The sequence below is a fragment of the Callionymus lyra genome, chromosome 1 (assembly GCF_982586985.1).
Source record: "Callionymus lyra chromosome 1, fCalLyr1.hap1.1, whole genome shotgun sequence".
NCBI classification, from domain to species: Eukaryota; Metazoa; Chordata; class Actinopteri; order Syngnathiformes; family Callionymidae; genus Callionymus; species Callionymus lyra.
Window position 1 is genome coordinate 51707268 of NC_141818.1, and position 25006 is coordinate 51732273.

The 25006-nt window shown below is 36.9% G+C and overlaps 2 protein-coding genes across 3 annotated transcripts; one reads left to right on the top strand and one right to left on the bottom strand.

Annotated features, from left to right (window-relative positions):
• Nucleotides 1-230: 230 nt before the first annotated feature.
• On the bottom strand, nucleotides 231-11614 carry lrrc8ab (leucine rich repeat containing 8 VRAC subunit Ab). Of its 2 annotated transcripts, none has more exons than XM_087812192.1 (4): nucleotides 11501-11614; nucleotides 10879-10993; nucleotides 5823-7941; nucleotides 231-3105 (listed from the first exon to the last, which is right to left on the bottom strand). In XM_087812192.1, the coding sequence occupies exons 3-4, from the start codon at nucleotides 7932-7934 to the stop codon at nucleotides 2830-2832; spliced, it is 2388 nt and encodes a 795-aa protein (XP_087668318.1). In that variant the 5' UTR covers nucleotides 7935-7941; nucleotides 10879-10993; nucleotides 11501-11614; the 3' UTR covers nucleotides 231-2829. The 2 variants fall into 2 exon arrangements, with proteins under 2 accessions (XP_087668318.1, XP_087668310.1); XM_087812184.1 differs by having other exon boundaries at nucleotides 10879-11058; nucleotides 11501-11609.
• A 61-nt stretch (nucleotides 11615-11675) lies between these two features.
• Nucleotides 11676-24454, top strand: hscb (HscB mitochondrial iron-sulfur cluster cochaperone). Its single transcript, XM_087785618.1, has 6 exons — nucleotides 11676-12062; nucleotides 13484-13580; nucleotides 19420-19509; nucleotides 19631-19775; nucleotides 24098-24145; nucleotides 24289-24454. Exons 1-6 carry the CDS (start codon nucleotides 11746-11748, stop codon nucleotides 24381-24383), a joined length of 792 nt encoding a protein of 263 aa, XP_087641744.1. The 5' UTR covers nucleotides 11676-11745; the 3' UTR covers nucleotides 24384-24454.
• The last annotated feature ends 552 nt before the right edge of the window (nucleotides 24455-25006 follow it).

Consider the following 25006-nt stretch of genomic DNA (forward strand, 5'->3'; position numbering starts at 1 on the left):
GATTAGACTAATAAATCAAACAACACATCATTATAAATAATGTACACATTTGTTCAAGTTTCATCTTGTAAATTAAAGTATATAATAGTTCAAAACGATCCTTCATTCATTCCGTCATCGATCATTAATGCTTTACAATGAATGGTATTTAAAGTTATGTTGGTGATGTAAAGTAAATACTTCCCAAATACATATTTATACTTGTCAGAGTAAAAACAAGTGGATTGCAGTGGTTTTCATCATCATTTATTGTTAAAAAAGATGCATCAAAAAGTAATAAATCAACTCCAATAATTAACAACAAAATTGATCTCATACAATATTGCAGCAAGTCCCCAAAAAAAGTCGTGTTCATGCCGCGTCGTCGTGGAAAAAACTGATCAGACGAGGACGAGACGACAGACGTGGAGCGAGTGGACATGCATGGAGGAGGAGGAGGAGGAGAGTGATGTTTCTCACTCAACGACAGAAGAAAAAAAAACACTTTTACTTTCGAGTCCTGCGGAACAATCCAGACGAACCTAAGCGGGTGAATAAATTAGACACCATGGCAACTGCTGCTGCTGCTCAGACACAGAGAGGCGACATCCATACCTTCCGACGACCACGAACCCAAAACAGTTTAAAGTATCCGACAAAGACATGTGAATCTTAAAACTACAGGACAAACGTGTGTCTGTACAGTTCAAATCACGTGACGTCGTGAAAACCTTGAAATGCATTATTACGACGGCATCAGTGTCTCAGCAAACCATCAAATTAATCTGGTTCGACATTTAATATTTCCTTTGTTTAACCTAAAAAAGCGTTTTATTGCTGCAGATATATCAACTCGTGCAAGTTATTTCTTCGATCTTCATCTGAAAAGCCCAAAAAAGATGATCAATAAATATCATTTCTTAAGTCTCTTAAATCCCCTTGTTGCTGCCCGAGTGACTACTGTGTATAATCTTAGCAGTTAATAAATAAATCCTCGACTCTCGGGATTAACGGAGGAACGAACACGACGTCTTAGCACGTCTGCACTGAACCGTGGAGCTCCTGATCTGGGATCTTAATAAATGAGGGTTTTCATTTAAGGGTTATATGCTGCGTCTTCATTATCCTTCTGCAACAATAGGCTGGTTCGGTTTTGACAGGAAATGATCTCTTGTTACTTTTAAACATCGTCAACGTCGTCAACAAATGTGATTTTTGTGGCTACTGGAGAGAAAATAGTTCATATTTTAAAAGCCTTACTGAAGTTGAGATTGAAACAAAAATTAAATACCACAAATAACATGACGGTAAGAATATATTAAAAAAAAAGTTACTTAGTTCAAAAGGTTTTCCTGCTTTTCCATGTTGATTTGAATAAATGGCGGGTAAACATTTTAAAACACGTGGTGGGAAATACTCACTGAGTTTGAAATGGAATAACTTATTAACATTAAATCTAAATAATTGACAGGAAACGTGAGCTCAAGTCATATCGATACATTTCAGGTTTTTAAATTTAACATATAATTAAAGAAACCCCATTATTTAATTGAAGAACTTTACATCTTCATGACGTGTCGATTTTAAATCGCTTTGACAGGTTAATGGTCGCCACGGCGACGGGGAACAGGATGTGGTCGGACGGGAGGTTCACGACATCGGGGACACAGACACTGGTTCTCAAAACTAAAGTCGTTCGACACAAACACATCGTGGCTCCGCATGTGAAGGTGCGTCGTTGTAAACGGATGCTTTGGCACAGGCGTCGACGGAGACTCGCAGGTGAATCATTTCTCTCCTTCTTTGAACAAATAAAGAGAATTTAAAAGGTCGTTCTTCCACCAGACAAGACGAGAGAAGGATTCCAACCCGATCGAGCCCTCGTTTGTACTCGTCGCGATCGAGACTCGAAACCTTTGACGACGGCGTCAAACGAACGTGGATTTACAACGATTAAATATGGATTATGCTGATCGACGACTCTTGTTATCTACAAGGTTTCAAACGTGCTCAACGGCGCCGGGGAAAGTAATCCAGATGCAGATGTTTTGATGACGGGACTCGTCGACGTCGCCCGTTATGAGAAAGAGTCTCTGGGTCGATTGCGAGAATCGAAAGAAGGTCCAGTTCCACCGATGCATGTCGGTAAATAATTCGATTATTAAAGATCTGGAGAAATTTGGAGGTTCTTTTTTCGAACGTCAATCTTTACCATGATATTAACATGTTTTCTTCATTTCACGCTTAAAAGTCAGGAGCCTGTGAAATTGGATTTTTCGGGCTCGGTTTCTAAAAAAAAAAATCTGATTAAAATCGATGCGATCGATTCATTTACAAGAACCTTTTTCTATGGGTTTCTCATCACTCGTTCGTCTCCCGACCCGGGACATGTCAGAACAAACCTCAACCCCCGCCTAGAACTCTACGCCCCCCCGAGAGGGAAAACTGACTTGATTGGACCTGGACCACGAGTGAGGGAGGATCACGAGGACGAGACGTCGAACACCGGCAGGACCTGCTCATCCATCGTGAGGATGAGATCTTCCTTCAGGTGTCGTTGTGGGTCGTTGTGGGTCGTTGTGGGTCGTTGTGGGTCTGGAGTGTCGTCTACAACTGGACCGTGGCAGGGAGTGTCAACATGTTTATCCATCACGATTGGCACCGTGTGGGTTAGTCATCGAAAGAATCACTTCCGTGTTTGGAACACAACAAGAAAAAAAAAATCCGCTAAAAGAATTCTAGAAGAACCACAAGCAGCCATTTTGGTTTTGGTTAATCCGGTCCTTTCGATACCCAAACCCGCAGGTGATTCCGACTTCCTTTGTGACCTCGCGTCGCTTCCGGACTGGTTCACACCGGCTCCTTGTCCACCTTCCACAACTGTTCCTTCACCTCGGTGGGGAAGGTCTTGAAGAGGTCCTCCTCCACCACCAGGCCGCTCCTCTTGAGCTGCCGGCACTCGCCCAGCTCCACCGGCAGACACTCCAGATGGTTCCCTCTCAGCTCGAGCTGCTTCAAAGCCGTCAGTTCTCCGAAGCGAGATGGCAGAGTCTGCAGGCAATTGTTCCCCAGGTTCAAAGTGCGAAGCTTCTTGCACTGGAACAGCTCGTTTGGCAGACTTTCGATCTGTATTTCAAGGTAAAAGCACAGAGAAGAAAAGTTGTGAGAAAAAGTTTTTCAGCTTAAAAAAATCTCCAGGAAACCGTCGGGTTCGTGGCTGAATCTAAACATTAACCTGTTCGAGTTGATATCAGTGAGAAAGTAAATGAGTCACTAAACCAGCAAATAAAGTAACACCTTAAATCGGCTCAATTACAAATATGCTCAACTATGGACGTATATTAGTGTCATTAGAATATAGAAGTTGACACTTTAAATGTTGACACTGATTTTGTTCATTGATGATTATTGAATCATTTAATTGAATTATTTGTACAGTGAATTGTGGAATTTTTTGCAAATACTTTTTACAATTCATTCTTTTTTTTTTTTTAAACATTCTAATTTCAATATTTCAAAACTACACTTTTCTATTTGATTTAATGAATTTGCAACCTTTTAAATTCAATAGAAAAATGTCGGTATAATAGCATAATGATCTTTAAAAATATTATTTTTAAATATCTTTTATATATATATATACACTACAGTTCAAAAGTTTGGGGTCACTTAGAAATTTCCTTATTTTTGAAAGAAAAGCACTGTTTTTTTTAAACAGTGCTTTAAACTAATCTAAGTTTAAACTAATCTATACATTGCTAATGTGGTAAATGACTATTCTAGCTGCAAATGTCTGTTTTTTGGTGCAATATCTACACAGGTGTATAGAGGCCCATTTCCAGCATCACTCCAGTGTTCTAATGGTACGATGTGTTTGCTCATTGGGTCAGAAGGCTAATGGATGATTAGAAAACCCTTGTGCAATTATGTTAGCACAGCTGAAAACAGTTTAGCTGGTTAGAGAAGCTATAAAGCTGACCTTCCTTTTGGTTGAGTATCTGGAGCATCACATTTGTGGGGACGATTAAACGCTCAAAATGGCCAGAAAAAGAGAACTTTCATGTGAAACTCGACAGTCTATTCTTGTTCTTAGAAATGAAGGCTATTCCATGCGAGAAATTGCCAAGAAACTGAAGATTTCCTACAACGGCGTGTACTACTCCCTTCAGAGAACAGCACAAACAGGCTCTAACCAGAGTAGAAAGAGAAGTGGGAGGCCCCGCTGCACAACTCAGCAAGAAGATAAGTACATTAGAGTCTCTAGATTGAGAAATAGACGCCTCACAGGTCCTCAACTGGCAGCTTCATTAAATAGTACCCGCAAAACGCCAGTGTCAACATCTACAGTGAAGAGGCGATTTGTTCAGGGTTAAAGGGATTCTAAATAAGGAAGGCTATGACTCCATTTTGCAACGCCATGCCATACCCTGTGGACAGCGCTTGATTGGAGCCAATTTCATCCTACAACAGGACAATGACCCAAAGCACACCTCCAAGTTGTGCAAGAACTATTTAGAGAAGAAGCAGGCAGCTGGTATTCTATCTGTAATGGAGTGGCCAGCGCAGTCACCAGATCTAAACCCCATTGAGCTGTTGTGGGAGCAGCTTGACCGTATGGTACGCAAGAAGTGCCCATCCAGCCAATCCAACTTGTGGGAGGGGCTTCTAGAAGCATGGGGTGAAATTTCTCCTGATTACCTCAACAAATTAACAGCTAGAATGCCCAAGGTTTGCAATGCTGTAATTGCTGCAAATGAAGGATTCTTTGACGAAAGCAAAGTTTGAAGGAAAAAAAATGTTATTTCAAATAAAAATCATTATTGTCAATGTCTTGACTATATTTTCTATTCATTTTACAACTCATGGTGGTAAATAAGTGTGACTTTTCATGGAAAACACAATTTTCTGGGTGACCCCAAACTGTGAGTAGTTTAGTTATAGTTTTAGTTTAGTTATATATATATATATATATGTATATATATATATATATATATATATAACTAAACTATATATATATATATATTTTTTTTCTTTGGAGATAGACTTGAACAAGTTATTGAAAAAAAACACATTTTTCTAATTCAATATGTTCAATTTGTTGCCTTTTGAATTCAATATAAAAATGTTGGTAGTTTCATAATTGAATGAAGAACAAAACCAAATATCTTCAAAATCTAATATTCTAAAAACATTTTTGTTATTCCAAAAGTTCAAATATATATTTTCCAAATTCACTATATTTTCCACAACCTTTTAAACTAATTTGAGCATGTTTGTATAATAGTAAAAACATTTTTATATTGAATTAAATAAAAAAAAAGTTTTATACACAATTACAAAAGAAAAAAAACAAAACAATTGAACCTTTCATATGGAAATTATTGAATTAGATGATTCAACAAACTATTCAATGCTTTTTTCCAACTAAAAAACGTAATTAAATCAAAGTTTAAACACTATTCAACATTCTGATGGTACTAATGTACTTCCATACTCTATACTTCAAATTAAAACTTTTATCCATCTTGTTTTTATTCATTTTTTTAAAGTCTACTTTAACACAAAACAAGAGTTTTGAACTCACCGCTCTCTCGTTTAAAGTAACATTTGATCCGATTGCATTTCACAGACACACCTTTAACTGTCACAACTCACTGAAGCCAAATGAACGTCAAGAAGCCACGAGGAAACAAAACCCCTGAATTAATATTCAGTAAACGTCAGCAGCAGATTTGAGTTTCCAGGTGAGTGAACATTGTATCTGACATCTTTGCTAGTGATGGATGGTATTTGTTTTTCTTTTTCAAATGATAATGAAAAGATAAAGAGTTCATGATACTCACTCTGTTGGCGGTCACGGCCAGGTACTGAAGGTTCTCCAGGAAACCGATATCCGGCGGGATGTCGGTGAGGTTGTTGTGACTCAGGTCCAGGAAGCGAAGCTTCTTGCAGAGGAACAACTGGCTGGGAATCTTCTCGATCTTGTTCCGGTTCAGGTAGAGCTTCTCCAGGTTGACCAGCGTGCCGATCTGGATGGGGATGTAGGCGATTTGGTTGTACCAGAGTTTGAGGCAGACGAGCCTGTGGAGGTGCTGGAAGCAGATGATCTCCTCGATGGTCTGCAGGTTGTTGTCCTTGAGGTCGATCTCCTGCAGATTGTGCAAGCTGAAGATAGAATGCGGGATGCGCTCCAGGTCGCAGCAGATGAGCTCCAGTTCGGTCAGGTTCACCATCTTCTTCAGGCTGTTGAGCACGATGAGCTTCGTGCCTTCGTTGTTGATGGAGAGCTTTTGAAGGTGCAGGCCCACGTCCGTCACCACCTGAGGCAGCTTGGTCAGGTTGCTCTTTAGACGGAGGACTTTGAGCCTCTTGAGCTCCCGCAGCCCGTCGATTACAATGTAACGGTTGTTATCAGCGCTGAGGTTCCCGGTCAGATGGAGCTGACTGAGGTTTTTTAGACTATAAATCCACAGGGGGATCTCTTTGATGTCGGTGAACCGGATGTGCAGAGACTTCAGATTCTCCCGGAGAAACGCCAAGGCCGGAGCTTCTATCTTGGCGGGCGTGTGGTACAGCCACATCTCTCTCAGGTTGGACAACTGGGCGATGGTGGGTGGGATTGTCACGTCGGGGATGAGCTCCAGCTTGAGGACCTCCAGCTCCGTCAAGTCGAACACGGTGTCGGGAATCCCGCTCAGCGTGTAGAGATGCAGCTCCAGCTTGTCCTGAGAGTTCTTGGTTATCCTCTGCCTGAGTATCTCGAGGGTCCACTCGTTGTTGAGGTTCAGTTGCCTCAGCTTGTTCTCGCTGACCTCCGACAGGAAGACGGCGAAGCGCTTGGAGTAGAGCGGGTCGTACTGGTCGATCATGTGCAGCATGAAGGCAAAGTCGTTCTTCACGTCGGGGATGTCGCTGTAGCTGCTCTCCTCCCGGATGGACTCGAAGGAATACTTCTTCAGCGAGCGCCGGAGCATCCAGCAGAGCGTGTACATGCAGATCAGGCCGTACACGACCACTAAGCTGATGTAGAAACACGCCAGGATTTTAAAAAGTGTCGCGAGCGGATGAGCGCAACGGTAAACACTGTAGCCCGTCAGGCTCTCGATGTTGACCGAGCAGTCGACACTGAATTTTATGTCGTTGACATAATAGCCGGTGTAGCAGATGATCAGGATGAACTTTATGACTTTGATGATAGTCTGTCGTATATACAATTTGTACACAATGTCTCCTTCCTCCACGTGGATGCGGAATTTCTTCACTTTTTCAAACAGAGCTTTCGCCTGTTCCCCCTCCTTTTTGTCCAAAACTCCCGTATCCGTTCGGTCCACGATGCCCTGCTCCAAGCGGCTCTTTGTCCGGTGGAGCATGGGAACGCTCGCCTCCACGTCCTCGCTGATAACCGACTCTTTGTGGTCCATCGAGCCGTTCATTTTCATCGGCTTTGGATCGCTCTCCTCGACCACGGTCTCCGATAGCGCTCGTGTCGTCCAGGGGGAGTCGAAGCACTTCAACAGGATGGAGACAAAATGTTCCAGTTTAGAACTAGTCCGGGGGAATTTGAACCAAAAGTTGCTGCAGGCCAGGAATATGAGTGTGTGGAGCAAAACAAGGTAGGGGAAGTATTTGGCAAACCAGTGCAGTCTGGTTTCATAACAGACTGCGTCCACGTAGTTGTACTGGTGGCGATCCAGATAATACTGTATTCCCCGTGGCTCCCAAAACAGGGACGCGGACAAGGTGGAGTTGAAGTTCTTCTTGCAGGTCTGATTGACGACCCACTTGCAGGGCAAGCAGATCATCTTGTCCTGGGTGACCTGCAGCGTCCCCCCGAACACGGAGATCATCAGCATGACGATGGAGATGTAGTCGGTGAACACGTCCCACCATGGTTTCAGGATTCGATACGCTGGCTGCGTGTCCACAAAGTACCGCAGCTCGGTGATGGGGATCATTGTTTATCTGCGGCGACAAAACACAGAAACAACTCAGAACATTTCAACTTCAAACAAACCATGCGCTACAAGAGGAACTACTTTCCTTCAAAGGCATTTACGTAACCTGCATGTAAACACATGGAAAGTAGAACGGACAGAGTTATTTCTTTAAGTTACACAGTAAACACAAACAAAATTTTGAAATAAAAGACAACAGACTTTTAGAAAATCCCTTTTCATCCCTTGTTCTCATGTGGGTTTGTTGGACAATGACGCGGCAGAACTTAAGGAGGTTCATTTTTTTAAGTCACACGGCTTCAAGATATGAAACGAGTTCAATCATCTTCAGCGGAATCCTCTATATTTTCACTGCCAAGTCTTCCTTTCTTCACTTGCGTGCCTTGAAAAAGTGGCCTACTTGTCGGCTTTTACTGCACAATCACACTTTTTTTTGTCGGAAAGCAAAGCGAGAGCGAGAGAGCCGTGATATTTAATACTGTCAAGGTCAGGAAGTTGCCGCAAAAGGAATGCTGCGATGTTGCATAACGGTTCTTATAATACTTAATTCTGGTCCAGTCTAGCAGTTCAAAGCAATATATGCTGTGCTGGAGAGTTTTCCCTTTGGTTCACTTATCTAAACGCCGTGCAATCCTACACCGTTTACACTCGACAGGCAAGGTCAGAAGGGTTGGAGCACTATCTGGCAGGTACTTACATTCATGCTGAGTTAGAGGCTTCATCGTCAGTACCGGTGTCTAACCCTCGCTCAAACCACGACTGAACCACAAGACAATTCTCGGTGGACACCGACCACCTCTGCCTTGCTTCTCAGCCATTTAGCCAAGACGTGAACTCCTGTGTTGTTCTCAGTATTATCTTGATCTTTAAAGTATGTACTTTTTTGAGTATTGTTTTGATTGTTTAAGCGCTTTGTGACCCTGGTCTCGAAAAGTGCTATATAAATAAATATTACTTACTTACTTACTTACATGTTCTGTGCTCAAGCATTTCTATAAAAACCACCGCTTGATAAATGAACCTCTATGATATCACTTAATTAATGACATCACTAAGCTTCCTTTAAAATTGTCTAATTTTGTTGCAAAAGAAAATACATTGACATTATAATAAGACATTATGGTGAGAAGAGTGTAAATTGGTTCCTTTGTTCTATTCTGAATTAAATATATGCATACGTTTATATTTATTACCACTGTTGTAAACACAACATAATTTCTTTGTGTTGGCATAAACGGAATAAAATAATGAAATAATATGAACGTCAAAAGACAATTACAAAATACAATGAATTAAAAAACATTACATTCAATTGAAAAATTATAATTAATAATGATTATATAATAATAATAATAATTAAAAATAACAATAATATATGAATATTACTTGTTTGCTACATATTTGTACAGTTAAAACACTAGTATACAAACAAGAACCAAACAAAGTGTGATATAACAACCACTACATCACTAACATTACTGCCTAACTTTATTCTAGATGTCGAAAAATGTAAACTTTTCAGAATTGGATCTTCAAGGAAAATATGTGATTTTAATGTGAATAATGAAAACAGAAACAGCCTCTCATCTTCGTTCAATATAATCAGTCTTCTCCGCTATTAAGCCGACACCGAGTCGTCGATTTTTTGTCAAACTCAACAATGGTGAGAGTTATTGAGGTCCGGCATTGTGAAGTGAATCAAGGGACTAATTATGCTGCACTAATATAATAGTTTTCTGCAGCCATTAAGACATAAATGAAGATGCCAAATGGAAGAGAAAATGGAGACGTATGCCGAGATAATTAGTCGTAATGGAGATTGTGCTCGGCAGAGAAAAACTTACAGACAAGGAAATGTTTCACTTTTAAAAAGTTTGGCTTGTTGAGCTAAATAAACAAAGCAAAACAAAGCTTCACATATTTAACAGGTAGGTGTGATCACCATCACTACTACATTCCAGGCAAGGTTAAGGTCTTTTTTTAATACAGGAAGTTCTAGCCAGTGAGATTTGAAGTTGAAGTAAAATATAATACTCTTATCATAAGAAAAGCAGTCACGATGAGTCATGCAGAAATGTTATTAGTGTTTAAAATAGAAATGTGACATGAATTTATGATTATTTTTTTAAAACAGAAAACATGTACTTGTTTTGTAATTAATAATTAAGGATATACCACTTTGCTCGCCAACCCTTTATCTCACGACAGTACAACAGTAAAAATAACATCATTAATTAACAAATTGAATGTCAGAAATACAGCTGAATCCAAGGAAAAATAATTCTACTCACACGTTACAATAGTTAAACTCCATAACACAGTCTCGTGTTGAAAAGAGCCAGGTTCCGCAGCACATTAGCGCAAGATGGAGCACCTCGACTCCAGTTCCAGACTTGTGCGTGTTTCGACACACCCATCATGTAATCTCAGGAGGTCACATTTCTAAAGATGATGTTCCGTTTTGGCTCGTTTGGCCAAAGCAACACAACTGCCAAAGGAGCCACCTTGCCCCCTTGCTCCCTATTCTTAGCCACTTCCTTTAGCAATACCCAAAGTATTGTCTGTTGGGGCCTTGAGAGTCGCCTCCCCCCCAGCCGACCGGAGGAGATCCTGTTTACCTTACAGACACCGCTGTCTCCATCCAGTTGTCTCTCTCTGGAATTCACCAATCACCTTTTGTCCCGCCACCTCCCACTCGGGAGCTACACATCCACATATACACAAGCGAAGCGTGGCGCTGGCATTCATCTCCGCTCGTACTTTGTTGAGGAAGCTGCGGAGACGAGGAGTCAAGAAGACGCCCGTCTGATCTGGGGCCAAGCGAGCTTATTTAGACTGGCCCGGGCTTCAGAACGCCGCTTCCACACACACGACAGCGATCCCATAAAGGGCCGTCTGGCTTTTGTCTCAGAAACAATTAACTCACGAGAATGATATAACTGACCGGTTGGAAGATGTTATCTGAACTCCTGACGCTGCTGTTGGTGAACAAGCCACTCTTTGTGTGTCCATGAGTCTTCTTGGACCGGTTCCACCCTTGTTGCTGTGGATTTCACCATCTGTAGAAAAAAAAAAAGAAAAAGGGGAAAAAGGGAACCTGGGGAAACTGGTTTAGACCGTTTTCCTGCACAGGTCATCAGAAATAGCGTCAGGGTCTGGTTAATAATTCATTTTCTCCTTGACGACAATAGATCCTGACATTCTCGGCTGTGATTCCAGAAAAAACCTCTGACATGTTAAAAAACAGAAATCATTGTCTCTGGTTGTCATCGGTGCACATTGTTGTTAGCATTTCACTGTCTTTTGTGGACCAGCATGATCCCTGACAAAGACCCGAGCTGACAGCAGTTGTTCGACACATGTTAAATCACACACACGCATAATCAGAAAGCGTTTACACAAAACAAAATTAAGATTTGTTGCAATAAAAATAAAAAAAACATTTACGTGCTATGGCGTTGTTAGCATCAAGCTAACTATATCATACATGCCAAATGTTGTTTTAACTCGAGATGTATAAAAAACCGCGACTCAAAGCGTATAAAATTAAAAATATTTCGACTTACTACATTCGCTGGTTTATGACAGGAATCCACTGGTTGTTGTGAAATGTACAAATGCTAACAGCACGACTGCTAGCTGTTGTTTTTTCCACCAGCGTCTTGACAGTTTCGCCGCCGAACCAAAGGGGGCGCCAACAGCGACACAGGCGAAAAGTAGCACTTCCGGTCAGGAGCCGGGGGATGTTTCCATGTAACACAGCGCAGATGATTTAATAAGAATTGAATATTTTTTAAAACGTTTATTTATCATGTCTTCGCCCGCTTTGAGACTCGTACTCACGTCCAGGACTTTGTTCGGAGCCACGTGTTTCCGGACGAGTCACAGAAGTGTTGCATGTTTAGTTAGAAGTTTGTCACAGAGACCAGTGAAGGAAACATGTCGCGAGGAAAAGAAACTAAACTTACATTTAAACAGTCACGTGAGAGGGTTTTGTGCTGCAGGAGTTGAGCTAAAGTGCTGGAACTGTCTCCAGACTCTGGACAAACCTCCTGCTTTCTTCTGTCTCTCCTGTAAAAGTGTCCAACCAGCAGATGAAGACTCGGATTTCTTCAAGATCATGGACTGGTGAGTTTAGTTCCTTCTTAAAATAATGTTATTTCTCTTCCTTTACCTCATCAAATGATGGGGAATCGTTGCTGTGTGTCAATGTGAGGAACCAGAGCATTATTACAACTTGTCTTGAATTAAAAATCAAACCAGAATATGAACAAAGTCAGATTTTTATTTGTCTGCAGTGGTCAGTACCTGTCTGAGAGGAAAGTCATAGGAATAGTAGAGACATGTTGAATTGCAAATGTACCATAACAAGTTTGCACACTTGTGTCACTTATCAGATGCTCTATGATTGTGTGAATGCTGGGAAGCATTAATTTTGTTTACTAGCTTTCTTTTATCTCTTCCACTCTGCTACTTATACTTTTACTACTAATAATACTACTAATACTTCTACTGTTACTACTAATTCCGCTACTAATTCCACTACTACTTCCACTACTACTTCTACTACTAATACTACTTCTACTTTTACTACTACTACTACTTCTACTACTACTACTACTTCTTCTACATTTACTACTAATTCCACTACTAATTCTACTACTAATACTACTTCTACTTTTACTACTACTTCGACTACTACTTCTACTACTAATACTACTACTACTTCTACATTTACTACAAAAAACAATTTCCCGAAGGAGACCTCCTGAGTGATCAATAAAGTTTTACCTTACCTTACCTTACTAATTCCACTACTACTTATACTACTAATACTACTACTACTTCTCATTTTACTACTAATTCCACTACTACTTCCACTACTATTTATACTAATAATACTTCCACTAATTCCACTACTACTTCCACTACTAATTCCACTACTACTTCTACTACTAATAATACTACTACTTCTTATTTTACTACTAATTCTACTACTACTTCCATTACTACTTCTACTACTAATACTAATACTACTACTTCTACATCTACTTTTCCTACTAATTCCACATCTTCTACTTTAATTACTAATCCCACTACTACTTCCCCTACTACTTCTACTACTAATACTACTACTATTTCACTACTACTTCCACAGCACAGCAGGGTGAGCTTTTCACACTTGCAAATGCATTTTTCTAGTGTTTTATCATATTTATTTAATTCATTCTATTCTTTACTGTAAACTAATATAAACAAAACAATTCCTGTGTTGTGTTTCCAACACTGGCAATACTTGTCTGTCACAAGCCAATTTGTACTCATTATTTGAAGACTTCTGATTCTGATAAAGGAAGCCACGAATAGTAAGACATCTGTCTTGAAATAACAAATTAGTGGAACATAAACCATACATTAATTGCATTATTACCTTTTTATATGGTATTTCATGTTAATTTACAATAACTATACTTCATCATTCTAAATTATACACTGTATATTCATCATTTAAAGTTTAGATAAACGATCTAATCTCTTCATATTTCCAGTGAACGTACCTTCTCGTTGAACACGCAGACGCTGCAGAAAGTCTACCTGCAGCTTCAGCGACTTCTACACCCGGATAACTTCAGCCAAAAGTCTCTGGTGAGGAATGATCCAGGTTTGATTTAGTTGTTCTATTGTTGTTCATTAATGTCTACAAGACACAGTTTATTAGTTCATTTTATGGCAACAGCAAAACACATTATAAAATATAATTAGAAATAACTTTATATATCTTTATTCTGTCAAATGCAATATAACACGAGCTATGCAATATTTAAAACATTATTTATTGATTCTATTTATATTATATTGCACTATTTTTAACTTATTAATATTTATACTTCTTTTAATATACATTCATTCTATGAAATATTTAAAACATTATTTATTTATTCTATTTATACTATATTCCACTATTTTTAACTTATTCATATTTATACTTTTTATATACATTCATTCTATGTAACATTTAAAACATTATGTATTTATACTATATTCCACTATTTTTAACTTATTCATATTTATACTTTTTTTATATACATTCATTCTATGCAATGTTTTTTTTAACGATAGCCAAGCAATGGAATTGCGGTGTTTTTCTGTCTAATGAGAATAAAAGAAAAAGAAAGTCTTAGTAACTTAATTCCCTGGTTTAACAGAATATTCTCATGTTGTGTTTTAAATTCTCTATAGTGAAAACTCCATTGTATTCGCTATATTAAGATACACTTGTTTTTGTAACTATTTAAGTCGACACTGAATTTAGTGATTGTTCTCTTTTGGTTAAATGAACAGAACAGAACTGAAATGAGTGCAAATGTCAGCTTTGAAAGCTGCTGGTTTCGACTGTATCCTCTCATCCTCAGTCATGGGCGGGATCTGGCGGTAATTCAAGCTACTTTTACTGCGTATGAAGTACAGTAACTGCTGCTAATAAGGGTTCCTGGAAGTTAAATTGCAACACAAGAAGGAACAAACGTCGTGAATATTGTTAATTGTTGTTAAATAATACATATAATTATTTTCTTTTACACTCAATTCATCGAATTTGAACAAACCAAAAGAGATCTATAATAAAAAATAATATATGATTTGAAAAAAAAACCTCACTGTATAAAACTTACCTGTAGTCCCTGTTTTTTAACCTTTACTTGTTTTATTGTATTATTCTAGTGTTTTTGCTGCTTTATTTTTTTTTTCTGTTCTTGTAGTTTTAAATTGCTACATATAAATGTATATATGCAGTATGTATATATGTATGTATGTATACAGTATATATGTCACTTGAGATCTGTCTACATTTGCCTTCCTCACGTTAAACAAGTGCGCCAGCGTTCATTTAACTCCAACCTACTCTGGTGTGTGTTGACTTTATAATCTCCATAAATCTCCATGTAGATGTTCTGCACCTATACACGAGTATTACCTATACACGAGTATTAAAGCTTCCCCGGGAGTCGCTCCACCTGCATGATTAAATCAATAATGGCGCGCCACTAAAACAGCTCCACTCTGGCATGGACGCCGTAATGAAAGCCTACGGATGAGAAACTTAAAGACACGTTGGTTTGTGTCTCACGCCGGCAAATGGAGCGAGAAAAGGCTGTGGAAGTGAAACACACCCACAGAATTAAGACGCTTCATTCTCCGTGGAGAGGTAAAGAAAAGGGAAATTTGCTCTAATGCCGGTTGTTCGCCGAGCTCTCGCACACTCGCTGACTGTTGCCAAGGAAATGTATACAGCTGTTACTCAGCCATTTACTTTGATTTGTCACTTCGTACACACTTTCTTTTCCACGATGTTCGGCGGCGGAGGATGTGATCTGCATGGTAAATCAGATGCATCCCAGGGCGCGCTCGGCCTGAGCGTTACATCAAATCCTCGCCGCTTTAAAGCTGTCGCAGGAAAGAAATGTGGATCATCCCTAAGTACCACGCCTTCACGCTGCTTTATAACTTTCTCTTATGTGATGATAAAATGTGAGGGAGGAGGAATCGGCTTCATCCCAAAAGTCTCTATTGAGTCATAAAAGGAAAGAAAACGCTTTTCGAAAAGTTGAACGAAGGGGCGTCTTGAAGTGTTTGTTTTGCGTTAGTTATATTAACTATAATCAAACAATCTCATCTATAATTAAACAATTTTTAACTATAATCAAACATTTTTTTAACTATAATCAAACAATTTTCATCTATAATCAAACAATTTTCATCTATAATCAAACAATTTTTAACTATAATCAAACAATTTTTAACTATAATCAAACAATTTTCAACTATAATCAAACAATTTTAAACTATAATCAAACAATCTCATCTATAATCAAACAATTTTTAACTATAATCAAACAATTTTTAACTATAATCAAACAATTTTCATCTATAATCAAACAATTTTCATCTATAATCAAACAATTTTTAACTATAATCAAACAATTTTTAACTATAATCAAACAATTTTCAACTATAATCAAACAATTTTAAACTATAATCAAACAATTTTCAACTGTAATCAAAAAAATGTCAATTATAATCAAACAATTTTCAACTATAATCAAACAATTTTAACTATAATCAAACAATTTTAACTATAATCAAACAATTTTTAACTATTATCAAACAATTTTAAACTATAATCCAACAATTTTCAACTATAATCAAACAATTTTCAACTATAATCAAACAATTTTAAACTATAATCCAACAATTTTCAACTATAATCAAACAATTTTCAACTATAATCAAACAATTTTCAACTATAATCAAACAATTTTCAACTATAATCAAACAATTTCAACTATAATCAAACAATTTTCAACTATAATCAAACAATTTTCAACTATAAACAAACAATTTTCAACTATAATCAAACAATTTTCAACTATAATCAAACAATTTTCAACTAAAATCAAACAATTTTCAACTGGAATCAAACAATTTTCAACTATAATCAAACAATTTCAACTATAATCAAACAATTTTCAACCATCGCTATATATCGGTGTGTCGATATTTTCTCACAACTACACTTGTTAATTATGTATCTATATATATGTATATCTATATATATCTATATACTGTATATAGATATATATATATCTATATACTGTATATAGATATATATATATCTATATACAGTATATAGATATATATATATCTATATACAGTATATAGATATATATATATCTATATACAGTATATAGGGGGTCTGTGGCCGTAACAAATGGGGTTCTTGCAAACATGCTAACATGCTCATTAGTGTCCATTAAATGCTACGCTGTATATCATCACAGACACTGTACATCAAAGATGTTTCACATGTCGTTTCATTAACGGCTTCACCGTAAACTTGTCCTTAATTAGACGCGTCCGACCGCAGGGATCTCGTGGCGTATAGAAAAGTTATAAAAGGCAACACGGCAGCTTCCTCCTCTCACACTGGCTGCTATTACAGAAGCAGCTTGACGTGACGTACCCCAGGGGTCTGTGCTGGAGCCCACTGAGTTTCTACAGCAGCAAACTTAACATAGATGTGCCAACTATTCCTTGGATATTTCCCCCAGGTGTTGTTTTTACAAATTAATTGTGTTAAGACGCCGCATCAATGGTGGAAGCCCCCGGGCGGATCCGCGACTGATGCTCGGCGCGTATCACGTTGGTGTTGATATATTACATTTATACCGGTGAGAAGAAACAGCTGCTATTGTATTGAGCCTGTGCAATAAATAAACATAAGATGTGTTCTTTAAAGTTAGCTTGGAGTTTGTTCTGCAGAAGATGGTCTCAGTTATTTTTTTATTTCCCCCCAAAATGAATGAATTGAATTCTTGATCTTGACTTTTGTTGAAGTTTGTAGGACATCAGCTTCGTAGCATTAGTAGACAAATGAAACGTAGCGTTTTCCTCGTGTGACCATTAATAACGTGACGCGTAATCAAGGATTCATCTTAGAAATCGATTTATTTGCTTCGTTTTATATCGTCAAGTTGTCTAAATGGAGATGGACTGAGAGAGTGACGGCAGATGGAGGCCATTCTTGTCATAACCTTTAGAACCTTCTCAAGTCCAAATAGTAACAAATGTTATTATCTGTCCTTTGTCTCAATTTATACGTTTGTTTCAATGTCATCATGTCTGAGAAGAATTTTTAAACAATCGTACACTTCGGGTCAAAGAAATATATGTTGTATATTTATGACTTGGATATAATCAAATGTTTTTAACTATAGTCTAACAATATTCAATTATAATCAAACTATTTTCATCTATAATCAAACTATTTTCAACTATAATCAAACAATATTCAATTATAATCAAACAATTTTCAACTAAAATCAAACAATTTTCAACTATAATCTAACAATATTCAATTATAATCAAACTATTTTCAACTATAATCAAACTATTTTCAACTATAATCAAACAATTTTCAACTATAATCAAACAATTTTCAACTATAATCAAACAATTTTAACTATAATCAAACATTTTTCAACTATAATCAAACAATTTTCAACTATAATCAAACCATTTTCAACTATAATAAAAAAAAATCTATAATCAAACATTTTTCAACTATAAACAAACAATTATCAACTATAATCAAACAATGTTCAATTATAATCAAACAATTTTTAACTATAATCCAACAATTTTCAACTATAATCAAACAATTTTCAACTATAAACAAACAATTTTCAATTATAATCCAACAATTTTCAACTATAATCCAACAATTTTCAACTATAATCAAACAATTATCAACTATAATCCAACAATTTTCAACTATAATCAAACAATTTTAACTATAATCAAACAATTTTCAACTATAATCAAACAATTATCAACTAGAATCAAACAATTTTCAACTATAATCAAACAATTTTCAACTGTAATCAAACAATTTTCAACTATAATCAAACAATTTTCAACTATAATCAAACAATTTTCAACTATAATCAAACAATTTTCAACTAAAATCAAACAATTTTCAACTATAATCAAACAATTTTCAACTATAATCCAACAATTTTCAACTAGAATCAAACAATTTTCAACTAGAATCAAACAATTTTCAACTATAATCCAACAATTTTCAACTATAATCAAACAATTTTCAACTATAATCAAACAATTTTCAACTATAATCAAACAATTTTCAACTATAATCAAACAATTTTAACTATAATCAAACATTTTTCAACTATAATCCAACAATTTTCAACTATAATCAAACAATTTTCAACTATAATCAAACAATTTTCAACTATAATCAAACAATTTTAACTATAATCAAACAATTTTCAACTATAATCAAACAATTTTCAACTATAATCAAACAATTTTCAACTATAATCAAACAATTTTCAACTATAATCAAACAATTTTAACTATAATCAAACAATTTTCAACTATAATCAAACAATTTTCAACTATAATCAAACAATTTTCAACTATAATCAAACAATTTTCAACTATAATCAAACAATTTTCAACTATAATCAAACAATTTCCAACTAAAATCAAACAATTTTCAACTAGAATCAAACGAGTAAGAACATTACATTTTTTTTTCTGCGTCTTATTTAACTTTTTTATTTCACTGAACTCCATATATTTATAGATTATATTAGATAAATGTGGATTAAAAAAGAAAAATAGATCCTTGACTCGGATCTTTATTGATCCCATTGAACTTTCATACTCGATACTGAATTATTTTTTAATCCCTTTAAATTACCATCCCACCTCTGACACCATTTCTAACTGTTATTGTGAAATAACTTAATGTATGTGAGACTTAAATTTCCTGACATTTGTTCTTTTTATGTTTTTTTTTCTCCCCGACTCTGTGTTTCTATTCTGCCAACGATTGATTTAAAGAACACATACATGTGAATCCCCACGAGACCACTTTAATACCAGAATCTCTCTCCCGCAGAAAGAACAAGAGTTCTCGGAACATCAGTCGGCTCTGGTGAACAAAGCGTACAATACTCTGCTGAAGCCTTTGAGCCGCGGACTTTATATGGTGAGTGTCTGAGCCGTCCTCGTTGGACGTCTTTTGTTTGGAGAGCTTCCATCTCTGGCTGCCAGCTCAGATGTTCTGTGAAAGAAACGTCGGCGAGGGTTCTGACGACCCAATGTTTCAGCTGGAGCTGCAGGGTCTGCGCATCGAGGAGGGCACGGATTCCACGGCCGACGCCGCGCTCCTCATGGAGCTGATGGAGATCAACGAGGCTCTGGATGAAGCTCCGACTCCAGATGCCGTCGCTCGGATTGGAAAAGAGACAAAGGGTGAGTAAATGAGTTGGATTTTAGATCGAATCCGTTCGATTCCTTCTGCTCCGCGCTCACGTCCGAGCAGCGTTTAAACGACTGTCTTTTCCGGACTATAAGTGGCTCCGGAGTACAAGTCAAATAATACGCAGAAAAAAAAAATGTTCTTACTCGTTTGATTCTAGTTGAAAATTGTTTGATTTTAGTTGAAAATTGTTTGATTCTAGTTGAAAATTGTTTGATTCTAGTTAAAAATTGTTGGATTATAGTTGAAAATTGTTGGATTATAGTTGAAAATTGTTGGATTATAGTTGAAAATTGTTTGATTATAGTTGAAAAATGTTTGATTATAGTTGAAAATTGTTTGATTATAGTTGAAAATTGTTGGATTATAGTTGAAAATTGTTGGATTATAGTTGAAAATTGTTTGATTATAGTTGAAAATTGTTTGATTATAGTTGAAAATTGTTGGATTATAGTTGAAAATTGTTTGATTATAGTTGAAAATTGTTTGTTTATAGTTGAAAAATGTTTGATTATAGTTGAAAACTGTTTGATTATAGTTGAAAACTGTTTGTTTATAGTTGAAAAATGTTTGATTATAGTTGAAAATTGTTTGATTATAGTTGAAAAATGTTTGTTTATAGTTGAAAAATGTTTGATTATAGTTGAAAACTGTTTGATTATAGTTAAAAATTGTTGGATTATAGTTGAAAACTGTTTGATTATAGTTAAAAATAGTTTGATTATAATTGAATATTGTTTGATTATAGTTGAAAACTGTTTGATTATAGTTAAAAATAGTTTGATTATAATTGAATATTGTTTGATTATAGTTGAAAATAGTTTGATTATAGTTAAAAACATTTGATTATATCCAAGTCATAAATATACAACATATATTTCTATATTCAATATATGGTATCTGTGACCCTGTATCGTGAGACGTATCATATCGAAAATAAACACAAATATAATCCTGGAACATGCACACACTGGTGTGTACCCTATTTTCTGGACTATAAATTGCCGGGTTTTTTTCATAGTGTGTCCGGGGGGCGACCTATACTCTGGAGGGACTTATGTGTGAAATTATTACCACATTATTAGCGGTATATCATTTCACATGTTATTTTCACACTAAACCACAAGAGGGCGCTCTAGGCCTGTGTTGATCATTTGGACGTAGAAGAGGAAGAATCTTCTACCTCCGGAGTTAGTTAGTTGTTTAAAAGTGACACGAGGATGAAGATTAGAGTTATTTGGAGTTACACGGATGGTTTGGTAAACTCCTTAGTTATTTATGCTATAGACATAAAATGCATAATAAAGAAGGAAAAAACATATATAAGTCGCACTGGAGTATAAGTCGCTTTTTTGGGGGAAATGTATTTGATAAAATCCAACACCAAGAACAGACATGTCATCTTGAAAGACAATTTAAAATAAAACTAGAGGCAACAACAGAATAATTGTACGTTACGTTACATGAACTGAGAACCTGGTATGTTAACATAACATATGAAGAGTTATTCAGAGAACTATAGCATAAATAACTAACAAGTTTACCAAACCATCCGTGTAACTTCAAATAACTCTTCATCCTCGTGTCACTTTTAAACAACTAACTAACTCCGGAGGTAGAAGATGCTTCCTCTTCTACGTGGAAATGATCAACACAGGCCTAGAGCGCCCTCTGGTGGTTTAGTGTGAGAATAACATGTGAAATGATATACCGCTAATAATGTGTTAATAATTTCACACATAAGTCGCTCCAGATTATAGGTCGCCCCCCCGGACAAACTATGTCCCCCGGACTAATTTATAGTCCAGAAAATAGGGTACACACCAGTGTGTGCATGTTCCAGGATTATTTTTGTGTTTATTTTCGATATGATACGTCTCACGATACAGGGTCACAGATACCATATATTGTAATACCGTAGGAACTAGGATTTATTTGTAGTAGTGGTGTCAACATTACAGTTTACTTTAAGTAGCCGAGGCTTGCAACCGTCGTGTAACCGGTTACACGCAGTTGTACTATACAACTTTTTTTTTAGTTATTTTTAATTGTTTTATTCTAGTTTTTTTTTACTGTTTTATTTTTGCACTATATTTAATGTACTTGTAGAGCACCTTTTGTCAACTGCTGTTGTTTTAAAGTACTTTATATATAAAGCTTAGTTGATATCTGTCTACGTTTCACTATTTCATGTTAAAAATCCTTGATTTTTCTCTCCGCGATCAGGAAAAACAAATAAAATCCTGAATTAAAACTGGATTAACAGTTTATATTCGTTCATTTAAACATTTCTGACATGGATCACATGCTTACATTTAAACAGTGCAGACGAGCTCCAGTGTAAATGTTTATATTTAACATACACACTTATTAACACAAATACTTTATTTACAGACGATCAGGGGCTTATTTGAAACGTCTCAAAATGAGTTTGACAAGAGTTCTAATTAAATGTATTAAATCAAAACGTTTTTTGTACAAATAACAAATGAACAAATCATCTGAAAGTGTATTTATTGATCGCTCCGATCATGTGATCACAGCTTCAGCTGCTTTCATTCTGAAGCTTCACTTTCATCAAAGATTTTTTCACGAAAATCTTCGTGACATTTGTTGACTTGAAGCATCAGAATCATTTTCTCTGTTATACTATAAAAACAAGCTCATAATTCCTTTAATTCTTTTTCTGAACAGTGTAAAAAAGCGGATTTAAATATTCATTATAAAATGATGGATGTCGTCTTAATAAATACAGATCATCAATTTGGTGAATGAGAACAAATTAATGAGTTTGTGAATAATTTAATATCCACTCGTGTAACTACAGCTACTGTGTGTTAATTTATGATCAGTATTGATGGTTCATGTGACTCTGATGTGAACATTTTTAACCTGTCTAGTGAGGCCCCTGATAACTTAGTACATGAGGCCCCTGATAACTTAGTACATGAAGCCCCTGATAACTTATTACATGAGGCCCCTGATAACTTAGTACATGAGGCCCCTGAAAACTTAGTACATGAGGCCCCTGATAACTAAGTACATGAAGCCCCTGATAACTTATTACATGAGGCCCCTGATAACTTAGTACATGAGGCCCCTGAAAACTTAGTACATGAAGCCCCTGATAACTTATTACATGAGGCCCCTGATAACTTAGTACACGAAGCCCCTGATAACTTATTACATGAGGCCCCTGATGACTTAGTACATGAGGCCCCTGAAAACTTATTACATGAGGCCCCTGATAACTTAGTACACGAAGCCCCTGATAACTTTATAACATGAGGCCCCTGAAAACTTAGTACATGAAGCCCCTGATAACTTATTACATGAGGCCCCTGATAACTTAGTACATGAGGCCCCTGATAACTTAGTACATGAGGCCCCTGATAACTTAGTACATGAGGCCCCTGATAACTTAGTACATGAAGCCCCTGATAACTTATTACATGAGGCCCATGATAACTTATTACATGAGGCCCCTGATAACTTAGTACATGAGGCCCCTGATAACTTAGTACATGAGGCCCCTGATAACTTAGTAGATGAAGCACCTGATAACTTAGTATATGAGGCCCCTGATAACTTAGTAGATGAAGCACCTGATAAATTAGTACATGAGGCCCCTGATAACTTAGTAGATGAAGCACCTGATAACTTAGTACATGAGGCCCCTGATAACTTAGTAGATGAAGCACCTGATAACTTAGTACATGAGGCCCCTGATAACTTAGTAGATGAAGCACCTGATAACTTAGTATATGAGGCCCCTGATAACTTAGTAGATGAAGCACCTGATAACTTAGTACATGAGGCCCCTGATAACTTAGTAGATGAAGCCCCTGATAACTTAGTACATGAGGCCCCTGATAACTTATTACATGAGGCCCCTGATAACTTATTACATGAGGCCCCTGATAACTTAGTACATGAGGCCCCTGATAACTTAGTACATGAGGCCCCTGATAACTTAGTACATGAGGCCCCTGATAACTTAGTACATGAGGCCCCTGATAACTTAGTACATGAAGCCCCTGATAACTTAGTACATGAAGCCCCTGATAACTTAGTACATGAGGCCCCTGATAACTTAGTACATGAGGCCCCTGATAACTTTTCTCACACAGCAGGTTTTATAAGAAAGTTCTGAGTGAAAGTATAATTTCCTCTGCTAATATAAGGTGAACACATTAGTCCGCCTAATGTTCCGTCCAATTTGAAACGATTATTCTTCACCTGAAACAAATCCTGTTCTTTCTTTTATTACATTTAATAACGAGCGTCGTCACCTCCTCGCTCTGCTTCTCTTCAGGAAAGTTGGCAGGTTTGACGGGAGAGATCGACGCCGCCCTCCGGAGAGGTATTCTACCCAGACGCTTATTAAGACCTCCGTCTGCCTCCCACTCTTTCATTTTCTAGTTTTCCTCAAATGTGCTGAAGCTTCCCTTTTAGTCGCTGGATGAATTACCGACTCAATTCTCTTTTGTTTCCCTCTAATATCAGGAGAGCTTCAAGCTGCCAAAGAGCTGCTCGTGCAAATGAAATACTTTGCCAACATTGAAGAGAAAGTCAAAGGCAAACTTGCAGAGTTCATGTGAATAATGATCCCGTTGCTGTTTTTAGTGTTTGTATATCAGACTAAATGTTGAATAAAAACCGTGAAATGATGTATTTTCTTCTCCCTTTTGTGTTTCTTCTTCTGTGGGGTTGAAACCTGTTGACAAATGTTGGTTATTGTTCTTATAAACTGTTCGTTTCTCAGCCAGAGCTCTGGTGGTCCGTGTTTAAATGTGTTCACACTTACCTTGCTCAAAGGCTGTCGGAAGTCGTGCTAAAATATAGGGATGTGATAAAGTCCAAACACCTGAGAAGGTAAGAACAACTATATTTTTATTACTTGATATACTTTTTTAAAACGATGAAGTCAAAAAGATGAAGCTACTAGAAAAATACGAAACATTTATTTATGTATGAATATGTTCCTTCATTCATCCATTTTCTACTGCTTTATCCCGGGGTCAGGGTCGCGGGGAGACTGGAGTCTATCCCAGTTTCATAGGGCGAGAGGCAGGGGACACCCTGGACAGGAGGCCAGTCTGTCTCAGGACACACAAAGACAGACAACCATTCACACACACACTCATACCTATGGACAATTTCCCCGAGTTCTCAATCAATCTCTGTATGTCTTTGGACTGTGGGAGGAAACCGGAGTGTCCGG